This window comes from Cucurbita pepo, chromosome LG09 (genome assembly GCF_002806865.2).
Source record: "Cucurbita pepo subsp. pepo cultivar mu-cu-16 chromosome LG09, ASM280686v2, whole genome shotgun sequence".
In the NCBI taxonomy this organism is placed as follows: Eukaryota; Viridiplantae; Streptophyta; class Magnoliopsida; order Cucurbitales; family Cucurbitaceae; genus Cucurbita; species Cucurbita pepo.
Genome location: NC_036646.1, coordinates 8,429,752 through 8,447,522, shown reverse-complemented (window position 1 = coordinate 8,447,522; position 17,771 = coordinate 8,429,752). Strand labels below are relative to the sequence as shown.

Below are 17,771 nucleotides of genomic sequence, written 5' to 3'. Positions count from 1 at the left end.
TCATACTAGTGGAGATGTATTTCTTACTTATAAACCCGATCATTCCCTAAATTAGCTAACGTGAGTAACAGTGTCTCAATTCAATATCACCGGTAGCATCTTTACAATCCACCGTCATGCTCGAAAAAGTTGTTCATCAACTTTAAAATTAAATTATTTGGGACAAAAGAAAAAGCTTTAATTATATGGACGTAGATGGGAAGGAACCAATAGTGAAGCACTATTGTTGATCATGCATAGCCAAATAAATCAACTTACAACTTATTCATGAGTATCTTGGTCAAGATACGCAATCAATTTGACACCCAAATCTATTACAATTTGACACCCACCACTCCTTTTGGTCTTGTCAATCTCCTTTGGTTTGATGGCACACACTGCCCCTCAAGTTCAATATATATTTTTCATCCGGCTTTGTAGTTTCGTTGGACGTTAGATGAGGTTTGTCTTTACCAATCAAACATTGTTTGAAATTCCAGCTTATTCGGCCACACATGCTGCCTACTCGTGTATGTTAAATCATTTGCAGCACAACCAACTTGCCTCTACACTAGGCCAAGTCAATCGGCTCGACATTGTCTCTACTTAAGGCGAAGGTCTCTCAATGCAATGTCGCATCCTATCATCTCATCTTGGTGTCCAATTAACATGACCCTCATGTCTTGACGTCATCCTAAGTCAAGGGTGTCGTTGACCATCGTAGCTTACTCGTTCATGCTATTAAGAACAAACCCACGTGTCGTTCATCTCATCGAGACATCTCGAACCTCCGTCCATCCGAATTCTTTCGAGACATTGACCCTCCCGTGCCCATAAACTAATTAGCATGAGTTCTCACTCTCATGTGTTAAACTAAAAAGGATATGTATTAAACCAAAAAGGATTGGTTTTTAAGAATGTTTACAATTAGATTTTTCAAAATCAAAATTTAATGGGCCCATGAACCATCCAATATTCTTGGCCCAAAACGCTAACATATTTATGTGAAATCGGTCGTGGGCCGACCCATAAGATAGATTATATAGTGACATTCTCGTCAAATAATTTCTTGTTTTTTTTAAATTATATCGTGACAGTCTCATCAAATAATTTCTTGTTTGAAAAAAAAAACATCGAATTCTAATTGAGAAAACAAAATATAATTTTTAAAAATTAAAAACAAAATTATATGATTAATTAAATAATTTTTTGCGTCAACTTTCAATTAGTTGGAAATTTAGTAATTATTAATTTTGATGATAATATTTAGATAATCATTAAGAAGTTTTATGGTTATACGCTACGTTAAAGGAAATGGCGGATCTGAATCAAACGACATCGTTTTGAGTTGTCAACCCGGATTCTTTCCCTCCCCATCTTGTATTCTGTTATTTTCTCGAGAAAATCTAGCGCCGAGAAAATTCCTGCTAATCTTGGAACTGCGGCGCAATCACTTGGCATATTTCCGGTGACGGAAATGGATCGGAGGAGAGTTGCTAGTCCAGTCTCCGCCCGGCAGTGGAGTGGTGGCTCGAGCAGCACGGGATCGTCTTCTCCGGCTCATCCTCACGCTCTATTGGGTTCGAATTCCACCATCAAGCGCGCTCAGAATGTTGCCGCCAAGAAGGCTGCTCAACGTTTGGCTGAGGCTATGGCCAACACGCGGCCGTCCGTGGAGGGCGACGATGAAGATGAAGATGAAGAGGATGATCTCAACTTCCGGTTCCGTGCTCCGCCTCCTCCTAGTCACTCGACTTATCCCAGTGCTGTGAACAGTAACAATTCCAATTCGTTTCATACGATTTCAGGTCCCAGGATTAACAGATCTCCGTCTCCCGCGGTAATTTCGAGTATCCTTGGCTCTTCTCATTTAATTAGGTGACTCGTTGACGTCAATTCTCATGAAATTTTGTCGTCTCTATCTTCTTGTTATCGTTGCTTTCAAGATCTGTGTACTAGCAGCTTGGCTTGTTATCGATTATTCTAGGATTCAGTAGATATTGTGATCAATCCCGCGCCGGGCATTTTCCGGCGTTTTGATTGTTTAGCATTAGCTTGTGGAACAATCTAACAACAAGGCGACTGGACTTTCTGGTGTTTTGATTAGTTAGGTCGGAATTTCGTAGAGCATGTTCCTCAAGTTCGATCCACATCAACTGGTAGATCATCGAGGTCCGTGCGTTCGAGCCAGATCGTTCCACCAAGTAAACCTCCACCCAGAACTCCAGTCTTCATTCCTCCAATTGAACCTCCTTCTAATAGGATTGGAGATAGAAGGTTATTGTTACGCTCAACACCTTGTTTTTTCAAATATGTGTGATAAATGGGGATCATGACAAATGGGGGCAATACGTTTTCTTATTTCTCCATTTACTCAATTCCAAATTTTTTTTTGGTCAGGTTTACATCAGATATCGGACAGGTCAACTCCAAAGATGCAGGGGATCAGTCCGAAGCTTCTGCACTACGTGATGAGGTATGGGAATATAAATTGTAGAGATCAATTTCTTCCTCTGGCACTAGAAAAATGTGTTAGAGGATTGTTGGGAGGGAGTCTCATATTGGTTAATTTGGGGAATGATCATGAGTTGATAAGTAAGGAATACATCTCCTTTGGTACGAGGCCTTTTGAAGAAACCCAAAGAAGCCATGAGGACTTATGCTCAAAGTGCACAATATCATACCATTTTGGAGAGTCGTGATTTTTAACATGGTATCAGAGCCATGCCCTTAACTTAGCCATGTCATGTCGAACAAAGAAGTTGTGAGCCTCAAAGGTGTAGTCAAAATTGACTCAAGTGTTGAACAAAGGGTGTACTTTGTTCGATAACTCTAGAGAAGGAGTCAAGCCTCGATTAAGGGGAGATTCTATAGTGTACTTTGGTCAAGGGGAGGAGTGTTGAGGATTGTTGGGAGGGAGTTCCACATTTGCTAATTTAGTTGAATGATCATGGGTTTATAAGTAAAGAATACATCTCCATTGGTATGAAGCCTTTTGGGGAAGCCCAAAGCAAAGCCATGAGGGCTTATGCTCAAAGTGGACAATATCATCCCATTGTGGAGAGTCGTGATTCCTAACAAGATGACCCCTCTATTGGATTGGATTGGAGGAAGCTAGTTCCTAAGTGTATTAACTACGTCTTTTGTTCGATGAAATCACACAGTGATTCTCGAGTCAAATGCACTGAATCTGACTTTGGTCTTTTTGCAGCTTGATATGCTACAAGAAGAGAACGAGAATATACTTGGAAAGGTCTGCTCACTATTTCAAGAAAGATTATGAATATGAATATCAGTTCCACGAATACCATGTTCAATTGAGATTTATGCTTGAGTTTGTTGGACAGCTTCGAGAAGCAGAAGAAAAACGGGAAGAGGCAGAGGCTAGAGCTAGAATGCTAGAGAAACAGGTATTAATTAACCTACTGATTTTCATAGTTTTATTGATAGGTTGATTGAAAAATGAAAGTTAAGTAAATCCAAGTGCCTCATAGAGAAAGATGCCTGTACTTTAATAGTCATAGTATGACTGCATGTATCTTGAGATGTTTGTTGGTTAGTTATTTTTTAAAACTTATGTGTAGCTAGGCAGTTCACCGAATTAAATTAAATTTTTTCATTTGTTGCAAGCTTTACACACCTTGAACAATTTACTGACCTATGTTTATTATTTTTGTATCAATACTTTCACAGGTTGCTACTCTTGGAGAGGGTGTATCTTTGGAAGCCAAATTATTAAGCAGGTACGATTGCATCGCGTTGAATGTGCCATTTCTTTGTGAAATTTTCCAGGTCTTACTGTTTCGCCTTATTTATTTGCAGGAAAGAAGCTAAACTGCGTCAAAGAGAGGTTTGTTGAGATTGTAACTGCATGAAGCATATAGAATAGGTTTCAAGGGATCGAGTCATTTTTTATTTTGTAGGCCCTTTACATTATTAATCTCAGTTCTAGGAAATGGGCCAAGTTGAAATTTTCTTCAGAATGAGCACCTTTGATGTCATTGGCTCTGTCTTTTGTCTTTTGTTTTAACCCTGACTATTACTCTTTGTATAGGCTGCACTCAAGGCTGCAATACCAACCAAGGATAGTAGAAACGAAGAAATTGCTGCCCTTCGTTCAGAAATTGAGGTAAAAATCACTCTCTATTTACATAACTAGTTGAGTGATTTCAATCCATGTCTTGGTTTTCAAATGTCTGATGTTGCAATTATCTTATCAGAACTTAAAAGATGAGTCATCAGCAGCTACAGAACAACTCCGAGAAGCAGAGTCTGAAGCAAAGGCTCTTCGTGTAATGACACAAAGAATGATTTTGACACAAGAAGAGATGGTTAGTGTCTAGCTATAGAATCAATGTCTACATTCAGCTGTGAAGTTCTCTTTCAATCATATTTTCTTTGTTCTTTTTCCAGGAAGAGGTTGTTTTGAAGAGGTGTTGGCTTGCTCGCTACTGGGGCTTAGCTGTTCAATATGGTAAGGAACATTTTCTCGTTTATAAATACCTCATAGCATACTGAGTTGTGTGCTTTCATAAAGCTTTAAGTTCTTTCTAAGTGGGCTGGGTTTATGGTTGGTAAAATGAAAACTGTATATTATGAAGTTCACAAAAACAAGGCAAATAGGAAATTCAGAAAGCACTTTGTGGAGTATTAAGCTACTTTCGAATGGTTGTCTCCGATAACTATGAGAAATGAAAATAAGACTTCTTTTTGGCTAGATGTTTTGGTGGGTAATCAAGCATTGGCTGCTTGTTTCCCAAAAATCATTGAAATTTCAGAAAATAAAGTTATTATTCTTCAAGATTAGAAGGCTGTTTTGTGATTAGTACTTTTGGGTGGGGGTTTTCTCGTTTCTTTTACAAAAACCAAAACTCTATATGATTTTTTTCTCCATCTCTTCCTGAACTTAATCATGGATTGGTAATCATCTTTGTAGCTATGTTTGTAGGGAAATTAGATGACTTGTTTCTTTCCTCAATAAATTTTGAGTGCCGTTATTTAATATCTTCCTTGGAATTTTCCCCCTTCTATTTTTTAGTTTTTTTTTTTTTTTTTTTTCTTCACTGATTTGCTTGTTTTCAGGCATATGTGCGGATATTGCACTCTCAAAACATGAGTATTGGTCTTCTTTAGCTCCTTTGCCATTCGAAGTTGTTACTTCTGCTGGACAAAAGGCTAAGGAGGAGCCTGAAGGTTGGTTCAACTCTGGGATCCAGTTGTTTAATATCATGCACTTGTTTTTATCCACTTCTTTGTATTTGATGAATAAAAATAATGTTAAGCATCAATCTTTCAGGTCGAAATGATCAAGATAGGAGTAAGCTCATCCAGGATTTAAATGATCTCTCTGGTGAAGGAAATATTGAGAGTATGCTTTCAGTTGAAATGGGATTGAGAGAACTAGCATCTCTAAAGGTTTTCTTTTTCCTTTGTGGAAAACTTAGTTCGCTATGATTGCTATAATAATTTCATTATCTGCTCTTATTTTTGTGCTTTTCCCCCTTGATTTTAGACGTGAATGATAGCTCTTCGTAGCTTGAATCTTTCTGTTGTATCCTTCTTGTTGTTATTGATATGTCCTTATGTTTACTTTTTTTCAATTTTGTATCTTTTATATATATTCACGAGTGTCTCTACTGCTTGTGCACACGTCGATTAATCTCATGGATTTTTTTCCTCAAAAACTCTTTCCTTTTTGCATTTTCCAGGTTGAAGATGCAGTTGTGCTTGCATTGGCACAACATAGATGTCCAAGTTTGATTCATCAATCAGGTGAAGTTTTTACCTTCAAACTTTTTGAACAATTGCATTTCCAGTTAAAATATTTTGAAGAGTATTGATTTTTTACTCACCCTTCTCAATTAGTCATAATATATATTATTACTTTGAAGAATCAGAGCTTTGTTCTCTTTTACATGTCAATATTAATATGATGGATTACTTATATGTGACGTTAGTCAATGACAAAATCAATTCTGTAGAATCATAACTTCGAGAGTTATTTTGCAGCTTTAATAGTTCGACTTGCCATGATTAAAAAACTGAATGACTTTTTTGGATATGGCCTTAACGTACCACCCTTTCAAGAACACAAAAGCCCTATTATGGAAAAACCTCATCATGACTTTCTTTCGAAATCTGTGGAAAGTAAGAAATCAGAGAATATTTGCAGAAAAGACACAGACTTACACACAACTTTTCGATAATGTTGTTTACCGAGCTATATCTTGGTGTAAACTTTCTAACATTTTTATTTAGTTATACCTCCCTCATTGCAAATCCGGAAGGCCTTTTGTAAACACCTTGGATTATAAAAAAAAACTGAATGATTTTTCAATTGAATCTAATAAGAATGGTACAAATAAAGTTGCTTATTTTCTTTCGTTTTTCTAATCACAGATTCAAAATCACATGCTGATCGGAAGTTTACTGAGGCTTTTGGTAAGTTGACTTTGTAGCTTAACACCATGCTTATATAGTAACAACATATTCATGTTTGAAAGTACATGATAGTTTTAGCGTTCTTCATAAACACTCACACAACAAGAACAAGAAGAAAGAATGGATGAATGGAGTGCAAGTTAGGCTTACGAGTTACTTCGTGATTGAACTTCTCTCTTTGCAGAACTAAGCGAAGCTGAAGCCGAAGATATTCATTTTAAGGAGGTAGTTTTATCTCTCATCTTTCTTGTTGGTCATGAGGATTTATTTAGTTTTGTGCTTTGTGAACCTCCTACTTTTAGTTATCTTTTGGCATTTACCCCACGCCATTGTATCCGCTTGTTGAAAAGATGTGGAAATTCTGGTGTGCAAAAGTACCCAGTTCTCTACCTGTCTTGATTTATTCTTTGATGCTGTTTGCTCTTATAGCCTATGTGCATACATATGGTCTTCATTTTATTTCTGTCCAAAGTTATTAACATGTTCAAGAAGTTTACAATCCCATTACATATCCGTATCTTTAGGTGTGAGATCTCACATCGGTAAGAGAGGGGAACAAAACATTCCTTACAAGGATATGGAAACCTCTCTCTAGCATATGTGTTTTAAAAGCCTTGAGGGAAAGCCCAAAGAGGATAATATCTGCTAACGGTGGGCTTGGACTGTTACAAATGGTATTAGAGCAAGACACTAAGCAGTGTGCCAGCAGGGAAGCTGCGCTCCCAAGGGGGTGTATTGTGAGATCCCACGTCGATTGGAGAGGGAGAACCCAATCCAAAGGGGACAATATTTGTTAGTGGTAGACTTGAGCTGTTTTGTGTTTTGGGTTCATTATTGACGGAGTTTGAAAACTTGTGCAGGCATGGCTCACATACTTCTGGAGAAGAGCCAAGACATATGGTGTGGATGAGGATGTTGCAGATGAGCGGCTTCAGTTTTGGATCAGTCGTAGTGGACAGCCTCCGACTTCACATGATGCTGTCGATGGTACGTTACATGATTCGAATTACTGCTGTTACAGCCTTTGATATCTCTGAATTTTACTTTTACATGCTGCATGAATCTATTATTTCAATTTTTATCATGGTATCTTTATGAATTAGTTTGCTTGTCAGAATTTTCTGACATTTCTTCATAAAATTTCCACGTAAAATATAATCACTAATGCAACAATGTCAAACACTAAAACACTAAAATTGTATGAGCTCATTGTATATTTACTTTTAGAAAAATAATTTAGGTTGTTGAGAATAAAATATCAAAATAGTTTAGGACAAAAATTTAGATATTTTAAGAATAAATTGTCTAATCTCTTATATAAATACTCCTCCACCCTAGACGTAAGTTTTCATCCCAAGAAATACAAAGCACAGAATACAACGGTAGTTTCTGTAGAGTGTCTTGTAATCTCTTTTCGATTGATGTTAATAAAGAGTATAAGTGTTTTCCACAAAGAGTCGTGTTCAACAGACCAGCCTATTCACACTACTGACAAGTTCAAATCTTATCCTCTAAAAAGAGACCCTTTTTATAACTCTCTAAAATCATCTCAATAGATTATTCTTAAAAACCAACCAATGCTCTAACCATCAATATAGGGAGTTGGACTCTACCTGAAATTATGATAAATGTACATGTAATTTGTTTGTCTGGAAATCTCAGATTACTTCGATGTCTATCATCTGGAATGTAACTTATATTCTGTAGAACAATTGTATAGAACTTCATGAATTAGCTTAAAGTCTCATATCCCTTTGGCAGTCGAACGAGGTCTTGTAGAGCTCAGAAAGCTTGGAATAGAACAACTGCTTTGGGAGGCATCTAGAAAGGAAATCGACCAATCTTCTGCCAGGGAATTAGACACCTAATCCTGAAAGATCGATCCCTACTAAAANTCTTTTTTTTTTTTTTTTTTTTTTTTTTTTTTTAATTTTTTTTGCCACGAATTTTCTCTGCCATCTTTCTACTTTTACCCTGTTTGATAGAGTGTGGATGCACATTTCTTTTCTAGCCTTATGCCGTGTGATATTCTGTTACATCTCCTCAACAGAGAGTTTATAGTGGAAGCATTATTTTAGAGTGCTTTGTATGATAGATATTCATACCAATTCTTTCACCCAAAAGTTCAATTAATTTTTTCCATGTTTAGCTGTCTCCGATGTGTGTTTTTCTCCCCTAAAGAAAGCATGTCCAAATTCTTTAATTTACTTTGTTTTTCTTCATTATCACCATGATTCCTCTGTTTTAGGGGCAGGTGTTCAGAAGTGTCACGAGATGCTCTGTAATAATTATTTCCAAACATTCTGCTCACTCTCCTATGAAAAATCAAAGCAATCCATTTATAGAAACTAGAATCTATCTTCTGTTGTAACAAAATTTGATAACTAGGACATATTTATTGATTTGATATATTCTAATGTCTAAAAAGATTAATTAACTAAAATAGGATTATGATTTTTTGAGGATTAACAAGTCACAAACACCCATCTAGGGGTCTACATCGAAGACAACCCAAATCGACCCAACCTGAATTATAGAGACTGAGTTTGAATTATAGAGACTGGGTTGTGTTGAGTAAGCATTTTAGGTTGGATTGGGTTAATTTTTTTAAACTGAAAATATTCCATTCGGGTTTTGGGTTCATTGAAAAGAAAAACTCAAGTTGACCCAAACCAAAACAAATATTTTAAGATAACTTGCAGGTTTTTGGATTTGTCTTCTATCTGCATTGACCGTTGAGGATTGTTGGGAAGAAGTCTCACATTGGTTAATTAAGAGGATGATCATGGATTTATAAGTAATATATCTCCCTTGGTATGAGATTTTTTTGGAAAACCAAAAGTAAACCCACATAAGAATTTGTGTTCAAAGTGGACAGAGTTGTAATTAAACATTAACGTCTAAGTCAATCCAAACCAGTTATAAAGTATTTGGTATACAATGAGTCAACATTTATTAAACAATTTGGAAAGTGGGGTCTCTTCTTCAAAGCAAAAGAAATTTTTTTAAAAAAAGGCCACTGTCAATGGCTGCTGCTCTTCACGACGGTTCTCCAGTAATATTAATGACGCCATTTTTCTGCAGCCTCATTTAATACTCTTTGTCCCCCCATTCTTTCAGCTGAGCCATCGCACACATCTCAAATTTTGAATCAATCTCAAGCATGTATATCCCTTCTGCCTTCTTCCCCCAATCATCCATAAGTCCCCTAAGTCCCCTACTTAAAGTACTTGCGGAACTCGTATTTATATCAATCATTCATTTTCATGTCTTTGCTCTTGGTTTTTTTTCAGAAGACCTCATATCAATGGAGATGTATTTTTTACCATAAAAACCACAAGAGTCTGAAAGAGGAAAATGGAGGGTAATAGAGTAGGTGCGGTGTAAACCAAGGGTTTCACGAGATGCATGGGCTTGCATTATCAACTTAAAATTTTATTCTCTGCTTTAGAGGGTCTTGTCTTCTTCCAATTTAAGTTTGTGTAGTTCAAGTTGCAGAGGCTGAAATTAGGTTAAGGACATGGAGAATACTGTTCCTGTTTGGTGTGTGATGCTGAATTAAAGTAAGCCATGGCAGAAACACACAGAGTTGTGTTCAGATTCAGATGGGGACTGTTATTAACACTGTTGTTGACATCAAGGGATAATGACCTTGGATTAAGCACAGATTATAACAGAAATTTGAAGGTTATGCATTTTTTTTCCCCTACTCTACTCCGTGATTTATTAACCAACTTAATTTATTTATTAGACAAGGACTTATGGGTTGGGCTTGAACTTAGGGTATTTTTTTTTTTTTTCTAAAAAAAAAATCACTAAATTCACTCCTAAATTTAATAAAAAATAAATAAATGTTGGATCTCTTTCCGTGGGATCTCACAATCTATCCCTCTTGGAGGCCAGCATCCTCGCTAGCACATCGGACAAGATCAATGATAACTTATAAGAATGTTTAGTTCTCCCCTCTAACCAATGTGGAATTATGCATTCACCATTTTTGGAGGGCCTGCATCATTGCTAGTACATCATTCGTAGCTTGACTTTGATAACATTTGTAATAACCTAAGCTCACCAAAGCTACAGCTAACATATATTGTCCTTTTTGGCTTCTCCTCAAAATTTAAAAAACATATGCTAAGAAGAGGTTTCCACATTCTTACAAGGAATATTTCGTTATTCCCTCTAACCAATGTAGAATCGGGATCTCCCAGAACCCTAATCAAAATTTAAAATTTATATATTGAAAATGCTATCTAAAATATTATTGGTTAAACTACAAACTTAGTCTACATAAACTTACAAAATTTTGTCTAATAAATAGTTTAAAAAAGATGTTTAATAAATTTTCTTAAATGTTTGAATTTTGTCTTACATTTTCTCGACCAAAAAGACTAAAAATTTAACTTAATAGTATTAGAAATATTTTTTGGAACTCTAAAAATACATAGAAATCATATGAAAATGCTCTTGGGGAGAGCATCTTTATCAAAATAAATAAATAAACCTGAAAAAACTGCTAAGAAAATTGGATAGGGATAACTTATTACTCTGTAGAAAGCAACGTTGTGTAACGTTCCAGTGATGGTTTGTTTGCCCCAAAAATCGCAACAAAAAAAGTATATGCATATATAAAAAATAAAAAAGAAAAGGAAAAAAGAAAGGGTACCTTACTGCTTTCCTCTCCTATCTTTCGCCTCAGTTCTGCAAAATAACAAACTAAAGGTTGAATTTGAAACAAACAAAAAGAAAACCCAAAAGGAAAAAAGAAAAACAGAAAGATAATACCCTTTTTCCTTCTGCAACCTTCTCTTCTTTTCTTCCCTTCAGTTCTTCATCTTCTTCATCTTCTTCTTCTTCTTCTTCTCTCTCTCTCATTTTCCTTCCCACCTCACTGACAGTTATCTCTTTCTGTCAGCTTTCTTCCCCCATTTCCTTTCCCATTCCCAAGAAACCCATTTGAACCCAACCTGGAAAGAACACTCAAAACTCAACGCCTGCCCTCTTCTTCATTATGCTTTCCAGAGTTGGGAGCGTCGGTTGGATGGAGAATCGAGAGGATGAAGGCTCTGCTTCCTGGACTAATAACAACACCCACAACCATCTCAACCACCCTGCTGCTAATTGCTCTGTTTTGGATAACAAGGACCAAATTAGCTCTCTCTCAACCTTCAAATCCATGCTTGAGGTTGAAGATGACTGGTGCATTGCTGCTAATGCCCTCCATAACCATCACGACATCAATGGCATAAGCTTCTCTCAGAATTTCACTGACCCACCTGATAATTTGTTGCTTCCCCATGGAGATTCCTCCTCTTCTTGTTCCCCTTCTTCCTCTGTGTTCAATAACATTGACCCGTCTCAATTGCAGTTCTTCTTACCCCCAACTCGCACTTTGTCTTCACTTTACAAGGTCATTGGTAATAACCCTTTAGAGCATGGCTTCGATTTCGGGGCAGAGGTTGGGTTTCTTGATGTCCAAGCTTCGAATACTTCGGCTCTGCTCAGCAGTGGAGGTGGGTTATTAACTGGGTTCACTGATTTAAGCCCAACAAGTCAGATGAACAGTCCTAATATGTGCTTAGGCTCCCAATTGACAACACCTAACCTGCCCCAAATGACTGGAAATTGTTCGGGTTTAGCGGGATTCCAGAGTTTGGATGAGAATTTGGGAAATGCTCTGCTTCTGAATCGGTCTAAGCTTTTGAGACCACTTGAATCCTTTCCCTCAGTGGGAACTCAGCCGACTCTTTTTCAGAAGAGGGCAGCTCTAAGGAAAAGCTTAGCTGATAAGGGAAGCAATTTGGGGGTTTTGAGCCCCGATGGCGGCTGGTGTTCTAACAGGATTGAAGGGGGCGTTGGGAAAAATGAAGTGGGTGATGAAAATGCGAAGAGGAAAATGATTTATGCAGATGAGTTGCAAGATACTAGCATCGACACAGCCCGTTTCAACTACGATTCTGATGACTTTACTGAGAATAATGACACTAAGTTGGATGAGAGTGGTAGAAATGTTGGAAATACTTCTAACGCCAATAGTACGGTGACCGGTGGCGATCAGAAGGGGAAGAAGAAACGACTTCCGGCGAAGAATTTGATGGCTGAGAGGCGCCGGAGGAAGAAGCTCAATGATAGGCTCTACATGCTGAGGTCCGTTGTTCCCAAAATCAGCAAAGTAAGAGTTTCTTGCCAGTTTAATTTTTGTATTTCACGTGATGTTTTCTACTTCTCAGATGCACTAGGTCATAAGAACATCCACCATTTCTTTAAACCAAAAGCCTCATTTTTTGAGCTGTTCCAAAATGCTTTAAACTCATATGAACGATTGGAAGTACTTTCTCATTCCACATCTTGGTAGTTTTCCAGGTCATACATAATTCAACTAGTTTATGTTAGAAATTACGACTCTCCACAATGGTATGATATTATCCACTTTAAGCATAAGTTCTCATAGTTTTGCTTTTGGTTTCTCCAAAAGGTCTCATACCAACGGAGATGTATTCATTACTCATAAACTCAAGATCAACCCGCCAATGTGGACTCCTCTTCTAACAATCCTCAAATTTAGCCATAAATCACTTAAATGTTTAACTCTACCAGTAAAGAATGCAATTCTACTTTTTAGTTCAGCCCTGTAACTAACATGGCATGTCCTCTATCTCTTCCTTCTCATTCTCATTCCTGGTAGAGATCCGATGACGCTCCGTTTGCCCTCAGCCATCTCATAAGTGTTTTTACTTGATCAGTTGTGTCCTGGTGTCCATTGTGTTAGTATTCATTTAGGTTCTCACTTTGAAACTTCAAACTGGGTTTCTAGTAAAAGTGTAGGTTTCTGTTCATACATTTTCATCATGTCTGGGCTCTCTGTTTAAACTTATTGATCTCTATGCTGCCCCCACACCATATCAATAAGAAGGACAAAAAGATCAACACTGGATGATGCAGTGTTTGGTTATATTTGTGTAACAGCTCATGCCCGGAGAGGAATGGTGTGAAAATCTCTCCATAATAAATGCGTTTTAAAATCGTGAGGCTGATGACAATATGTAATAAGCCAAAGCAGACAATATCTGCTAGCGATGAACTTTGGCTATTACAAATGGTATCAAAGCCAGGTTCTAAGCGGTGTGCCAGCGAGGATGCTGGCCCCCTAGGGGGATGAATTGTTAGGTCCCACATCGGTTAGAGAGGGATGAGGGTGTAAAAACCTCTCCCTAGTAGATGCGTTTTAAAATCGTGAGACTAACGGCAACATGTAACGGGCTAAACCAGATAATATCTGCTAGCAGTGGGCTTATTTGTTACCATTAACCTTCTAAATAACCAATGAACAGGGTTAAAAAAAAGTGAAACCATCTCTCACTTGTCCTCTTTCTTTTGGATCTCTATACTAAGGGAATATTCCAAGTAGTTCAAACTTACCATGTGACCATGCATGTAAGAATTTTAGCTTCTTAATTTTGTACTCGAAGGTTCTCTATTCCTTTTCCCTCATTTGCTTCATATAGTTAACACTGTTAATGGATATTACCCTCTGGAAATGACTAGATGGATAGGGCTTCAATTCTTGGGGATGCAATTGAGTACCTGAAGGAACTACTGCAAAGAATCAATGACCTTCATAATGAATTGGAATTTTCTCCTTCCGGTACAGCGTTGACGCCGAGCACAAGCTTTCACCCCCTGACTCCAACCCCACCGACCCTCTCGAGTCGTATAAAGGAAGAGCTTTGTCCTAGCTCATTTCCCAGCCCTAATGGCCAACCTGCAAGGGTAAATTCCTTATCTTGAGACAACTTTCCTTTGTCCATCACATGATTATTGCGTTTGCAATTATATTATTTGCTACAACCCTGTCATCTGAAGAAATTATTGATGATACTACTGTGTTAATAGGTCGAAGTTAGGGTACGAGAAGGTCGGGCAGTAAACATACACATGTTCTGTGGTCGTCGACCTGGTCTCTTGCTCTCCTCAGTTAGGGCATTAGATAATCTTGGCTTAGACATCCAGCAAGCTGTGATTAGCTGCTTCAATGGTTTTGCCATGGACATTTTCCGAGCAGAGGTGAAACCCTGTTTAAAATCAACACTTCATTCTTTTGTTTACCTTTTTACCATGTTAACTTCAAAATGTAACATTTTAAAAATGATAATTCTAAATCCAAGAGTAAATTTTTTTTCTTAGAAAAAGAGTTTTTTAAGTATAAATTCAAATACAGCTTTCTTCTTACCTTTCAGTTTACTTGATGACGTGACCCATCCTTGTGACTTATGACTGATAAAGAGTACATATTTTCAGCAATGCAGCGAAGGCCAGGATGTCCATCCTGAGCAGATAAAAGCAATACTATTGGATTCAGTAGGTTTCAATGGTGCGACATAGATTTCTGTGAAACAAGTAAAGAATGCTTGTCCTTAAACAAACTGAACCATTTCATATCATATTTTACCTCGCTTCTTTCTCAGGTAGCTGCTGAGTTATCAGTTGTTCAAGAAAAAAGACTCACTCGTAAGTAACATCTTCTGAAATATTAGATGCACTGACCTGCTTTTGAGATGATTATCAGAATTTGACGCTGCGGTTTGTGTAGCTATTCCATGTTTCAAAATGGGAATACTAGCAAAGGGAATTGTGTTAGCAATTTTAAGGACATAGCTTGATAATCGACTGTATGAATCCTCCATTTTTTCGAAAAGACCAGATAATCTCACCTGTGTTTTGATCCATTTTGTTCAAACACACCCAACTTCGTCCCTACCTCCGTTTCAATTCTTGGAGGCAGATGGGTACTTTCTTCCATAGAAAATAAACTAAAATAAAAAAGAATGAACCGAACCATTCTTGTATCTGTGCAGAACTAGGCTATTATATTTACACCGGAGCAGATGCAAATATGCTTCACATGATCAAAATGTTGTGCAGTTAACTAAAAGTTCAAATCTTATAAATGTTTTGTAAATTTACATAGAACAATTTCTCAAGCTTTTTAACTGTTCAGCTCATTTCATGTTCCCAACGAAATCCACCATTAAACATTGACCTCATGCTTCGACAATATCAAATACCTAAAACAAACCAAAAGCTAAGTTTCCTGCGTTTGGAAACACTTTAATGAACACACATGATGCAGAAGCTTATCCTTTAAATCAGAGTAATATCTCATAGGCCCATGGTATTTCATAATGACATTACTAATTAGTATAACCTAGAAATAGGAAAAATTGTCATTACTTGGTACCCTTACTAACTAGAGATCTGCCCACCGGGAGATGTGATTATGCGTCAGTAATATGTATTGCACTTTTATCTTCCTTTTTTGGTGCCTTTTTCCGCTTTCTCTCACTTTGAGGTTCTTTTGTCTTTAGTTCATGGCAGAAGGACGATAATGAGGCAGCCAGATGCTCGTTTCTATGGGCTGAGACCAAAATGATGCAGAAACAAAGAGGTTCAAGCGATTAATACTCCGATTAAAGTCGGATGCATATTGACTAAATATAACTAGACAGTACTACAACAAAACAAATGAAGAACTGGAGTGCAAGCTGAGATTAACAGATATCAGGACAGGCAAACTTGGGAATCGGTCACTCTAACCTGAGAGTATGACGTCTTCCGTATTCACAGATTTCCGACCACCATGATGAGCAAATAACTCAAGGTCCTTTGCCAACTGTTCTGTTACACAAGTTACCATTCCGTCATCTATCTCATTGCAAAACTTTGAGAATCATAAAAACAAATCAAACACAATTATGACCGAATGATCTCCTTGCTGCCTGAGATACAACCATAGTAGCACAGTAAACGAAACTTTGTTTTCCTTGCATATATTATACAAATTGGTAGTTCATACGGTAGCCTTGCAACTACAAACATAAGCATGACCCTACACCATGGTATGAGCTCAAATTATGGTCAAAACCTAGTAAACCTACCAAATCATTCAAGTGTATGATGGAAGAATACCTTAACATCATGGATATGATATAAGTATATGTTTTCTTCTTTAACACAATGAATGAAGTATTCATCGGTAACAGAAAACTGACTTGAAGCTAATGTATAAATATAAATTAAAATAATAACTATGTTTTCTTTACGAGATTGAAATATAAACAAAGAAAGATAATAAGATAACGAGAACTCTCCTTCCCATGGTATAACTCAACATTTTTGCTTCATAAGAATCTTACACCTCTTCTTCCAGAGGCATAGGGTCCCACAAGAGTATGACAAGGTTAAAGGCTTTACACCTAACACAAACGCTGTAAGGTGTAAATCTCAAGGTAGAATGAGGGGCTTCTTTTTGTCCCTCATACTGAAAGAAGCATTGATATGAACTATAAGAACATCTGATTAGAATCCAAAGGTATCGTGCAAACTCATTCACTAAGTTATCACAATGGCCCCTCCATCATTTGTACTTCCTGCAACACTTTCCTGTCTTAAACTTGACACAACTTGTGTAGTTTCCTTCCAACTAGATCACACGATTTAACTACATAGCACAGAAAGGCATCCCAACAAACCAAATGCATGCTAAATAGAAAGGAAATTTCTAACCGAAACTGCATATAAACTACCTAAAAATGATAGAAACACAGCGAGAAGAGAATGGATACTAAAACAATTAGCAATTAGGTCATCAACATAATGCAGACTGTAATTCTAACGAAAGGTGGAATTAGCAATTTCAGTGATCTATACATTATCCTGAAATCGGTTGTAGTCATGTAGAAACCAAATGCTCATAATAACATTGCAGACTCAAAACAGGAAAGGAAAGAACAGTAAACTAACTTGTATATTTGAACGCTAACTCAGCGACACAAGTCATCACCGGTACAGAGATTTCCATCCCGCTTCTCTTCGCTGCAAAACAAACCAAACAGTTCACAATTAGAGTAAGCGAAACAGAAATACGAAAACTTCGTCTTTGCATACAGTAATCAGAGGATAATACTTCTTCATTTTTCCTGTTGATTCTGATTGTATTACACATACAACCAGACAAGCTTGCAAATGAAGAGAGTAAGATGAAGATAATTAACCTTCAGCTTCAGCGATGGAAATGGCAGACAGTCGGAATCGGTCCCTCAAGAGTTCGGCCGTGGAGTCGTCTTCTTCCATCCCAGTCTCCATTGCAGAGCTTTCTGGACACAGAGTTTACTCCATTTCGCTGCACCTGTTCCCACCCGCCTTTATTCCCTCCAGAAATGGCACTCGCGACGGGGATGCCCCTAAAACGAACCGTTTCATCTTTTCCCTTTTTTTTTTTTTTTCTTTTTTTTCTCTTTGAATCAAATTTTAATTCTAAACTGATAATGTATAAATTTTAATCTTAAATTTTC

General features: G+C 37.2%; 3 protein-coding genes across 5 annotated transcripts; 2 read left to right on the top strand and 1 right to left on the bottom strand.

Annotated features, from left to right (window-relative positions):
• Window positions 1-1,309: 1,309 nt before the first annotated feature.
• On the top strand, window positions 1,310-8,574 carry LOC111802478 (coiled-coil domain-containing protein SCD2-like). Its single transcript, XM_023686864.1, has 17 exons — window positions 1,310-1,819; window positions 2,087-2,256; window positions 2,380-2,455; window positions 3,191-3,232; window positions 3,327-3,389; window positions 3,673-3,722; window positions 3,802-3,829; window positions 4,034-4,108; window positions 4,200-4,310; window positions 4,393-4,453; window positions 5,062-5,172; window positions 5,276-5,394; window positions 5,688-5,751; window positions 6,379-6,420; window positions 6,605-6,645; window positions 7,281-7,407; window positions 8,182-8,574. The coding sequence occupies exons 1-17, from the start codon at window positions 1,457-1,459 to the stop codon at window positions 8,286-8,288; spliced, it is 1,650 nt and encodes a 549-aa protein (XP_023542632.1). The 5' UTR covers window positions 1,310-1,456; the 3' UTR covers window positions 8,289-8,574.
• Window positions 8,575-11,231: 2,657 nt separating this feature from the next.
• LOC111802474 (transcription factor ICE1-like) lies at window positions 11,232-15,153 on the top strand. 3 transcript variants are annotated; one of them, XM_023686858.1, is made up of 5 exons: window positions 11,232-12,592; window positions 13,966-14,190; window positions 14,314-14,484; window positions 14,719-14,778; window positions 14,886-15,153. In XM_023686858.1, the coding sequence occupies exons 1-5, from the start codon at window positions 11,432-11,434 to the stop codon at window positions 14,934-14,936; spliced, it is 1,668 nt and encodes a 555-aa protein (XP_023542626.1). In that variant the 5' UTR covers window positions 11,232-11,431; the 3' UTR covers window positions 14,937-15,153. The 3 variants fall into 3 exon arrangements, with proteins under 3 accessions (XP_023542626.1, XP_023542627.1, XP_023542628.1); XM_023686859.1 differs by having other exon boundaries at window positions 14,719-14,791; XM_023686860.1 differs by having other exon boundaries at window positions 14,719-14,817.
• Window positions 15,154-15,397: 244 nt separating this feature from the next.
• On the bottom strand, window positions 15,398-17,632 carry LOC111802599 (protein MHF1 homolog). Its single transcript, XM_023687028.1, has 4 exons — window positions 17,472-17,632; window positions 17,221-17,292; window positions 16,015-16,095; window positions 15,398-15,835 (listed from the first exon to the last, which is right to left on the bottom strand). The coding sequence occupies exons 1-4, from the start codon at window positions 17,560-17,562 to the stop codon at window positions 15,696-15,698; spliced, it is 384 nt and encodes a 127-aa protein (XP_023542796.1). The 5' UTR covers window positions 17,563-17,632; the 3' UTR covers window positions 15,398-15,695.
• Window positions 17,633-17,771: the final 139 nt, after the last annotated feature.

Bases quoted from the DNA above. Each gene is read 5' to 3' on its own strand.
- LOC111802474 (XM_023686858.1), top strand. From the start codon at position 11,432: ATGCTTTCCAGAGTTGGGAGCGTCGGTTGGATGGAGAATCGAGAGGAT. The intron at 14,191-14,313 runs GTAAATTCCTTA...CTGTGTTAATAG, and splicing joins CTAATGGCCAACCTGCAAGG to GTCGAAGTTAGGGTACGAGA. The intron at 14,485-14,718 runs GTGAAACCCTGT...ACATATTTTCAG, and splicing joins TGGACATTTTCCGAGCAGAG to CAATGCAGCGAAGGCCAGGA.
- LOC111802599 (XM_023687028.1), bottom strand. From the start codon at position 17,562: ATGGAGACTGGGATGGAAGAAGACGACTCCACGGCCGAACTCTTGAGG. The intron at 17,293-17,471 runs GTTAATTATCTT...TTTGTTTTGCAG, and splicing joins TTCCATCGCTGAAGCTGAAG to CGAAGAGAAGCGGGATGGAA. The intron at 15,836-16,014 runs GTTAGAGTGACC...TTTTGGTCTCAG, and splicing joins GGAAGACGTCATACTCTCAG to CCCATAGAAACGAGCATCTG.
- LOC111802478 (XM_023686864.1), top strand. From the start codon at position 1,457: ATGGATCGGAGGAGAGTTGCTAGTCCAGTCTCCGCCCGGCAGTGGAGT. The intron at 2,257-2,379 runs GTTATTGTTACG...TTTTTTGGTCAG, and splicing joins AATAGGATTGGAGATAGAAG to GTTTACATCAGATATCGGAC. The intron at 4,109-4,199 runs GTAAAAATCACT...TTATCTTATCAG, and splicing joins CCCTTCGTTCAGAAATTGAG to AACTTAAAAGATGAGTCATC.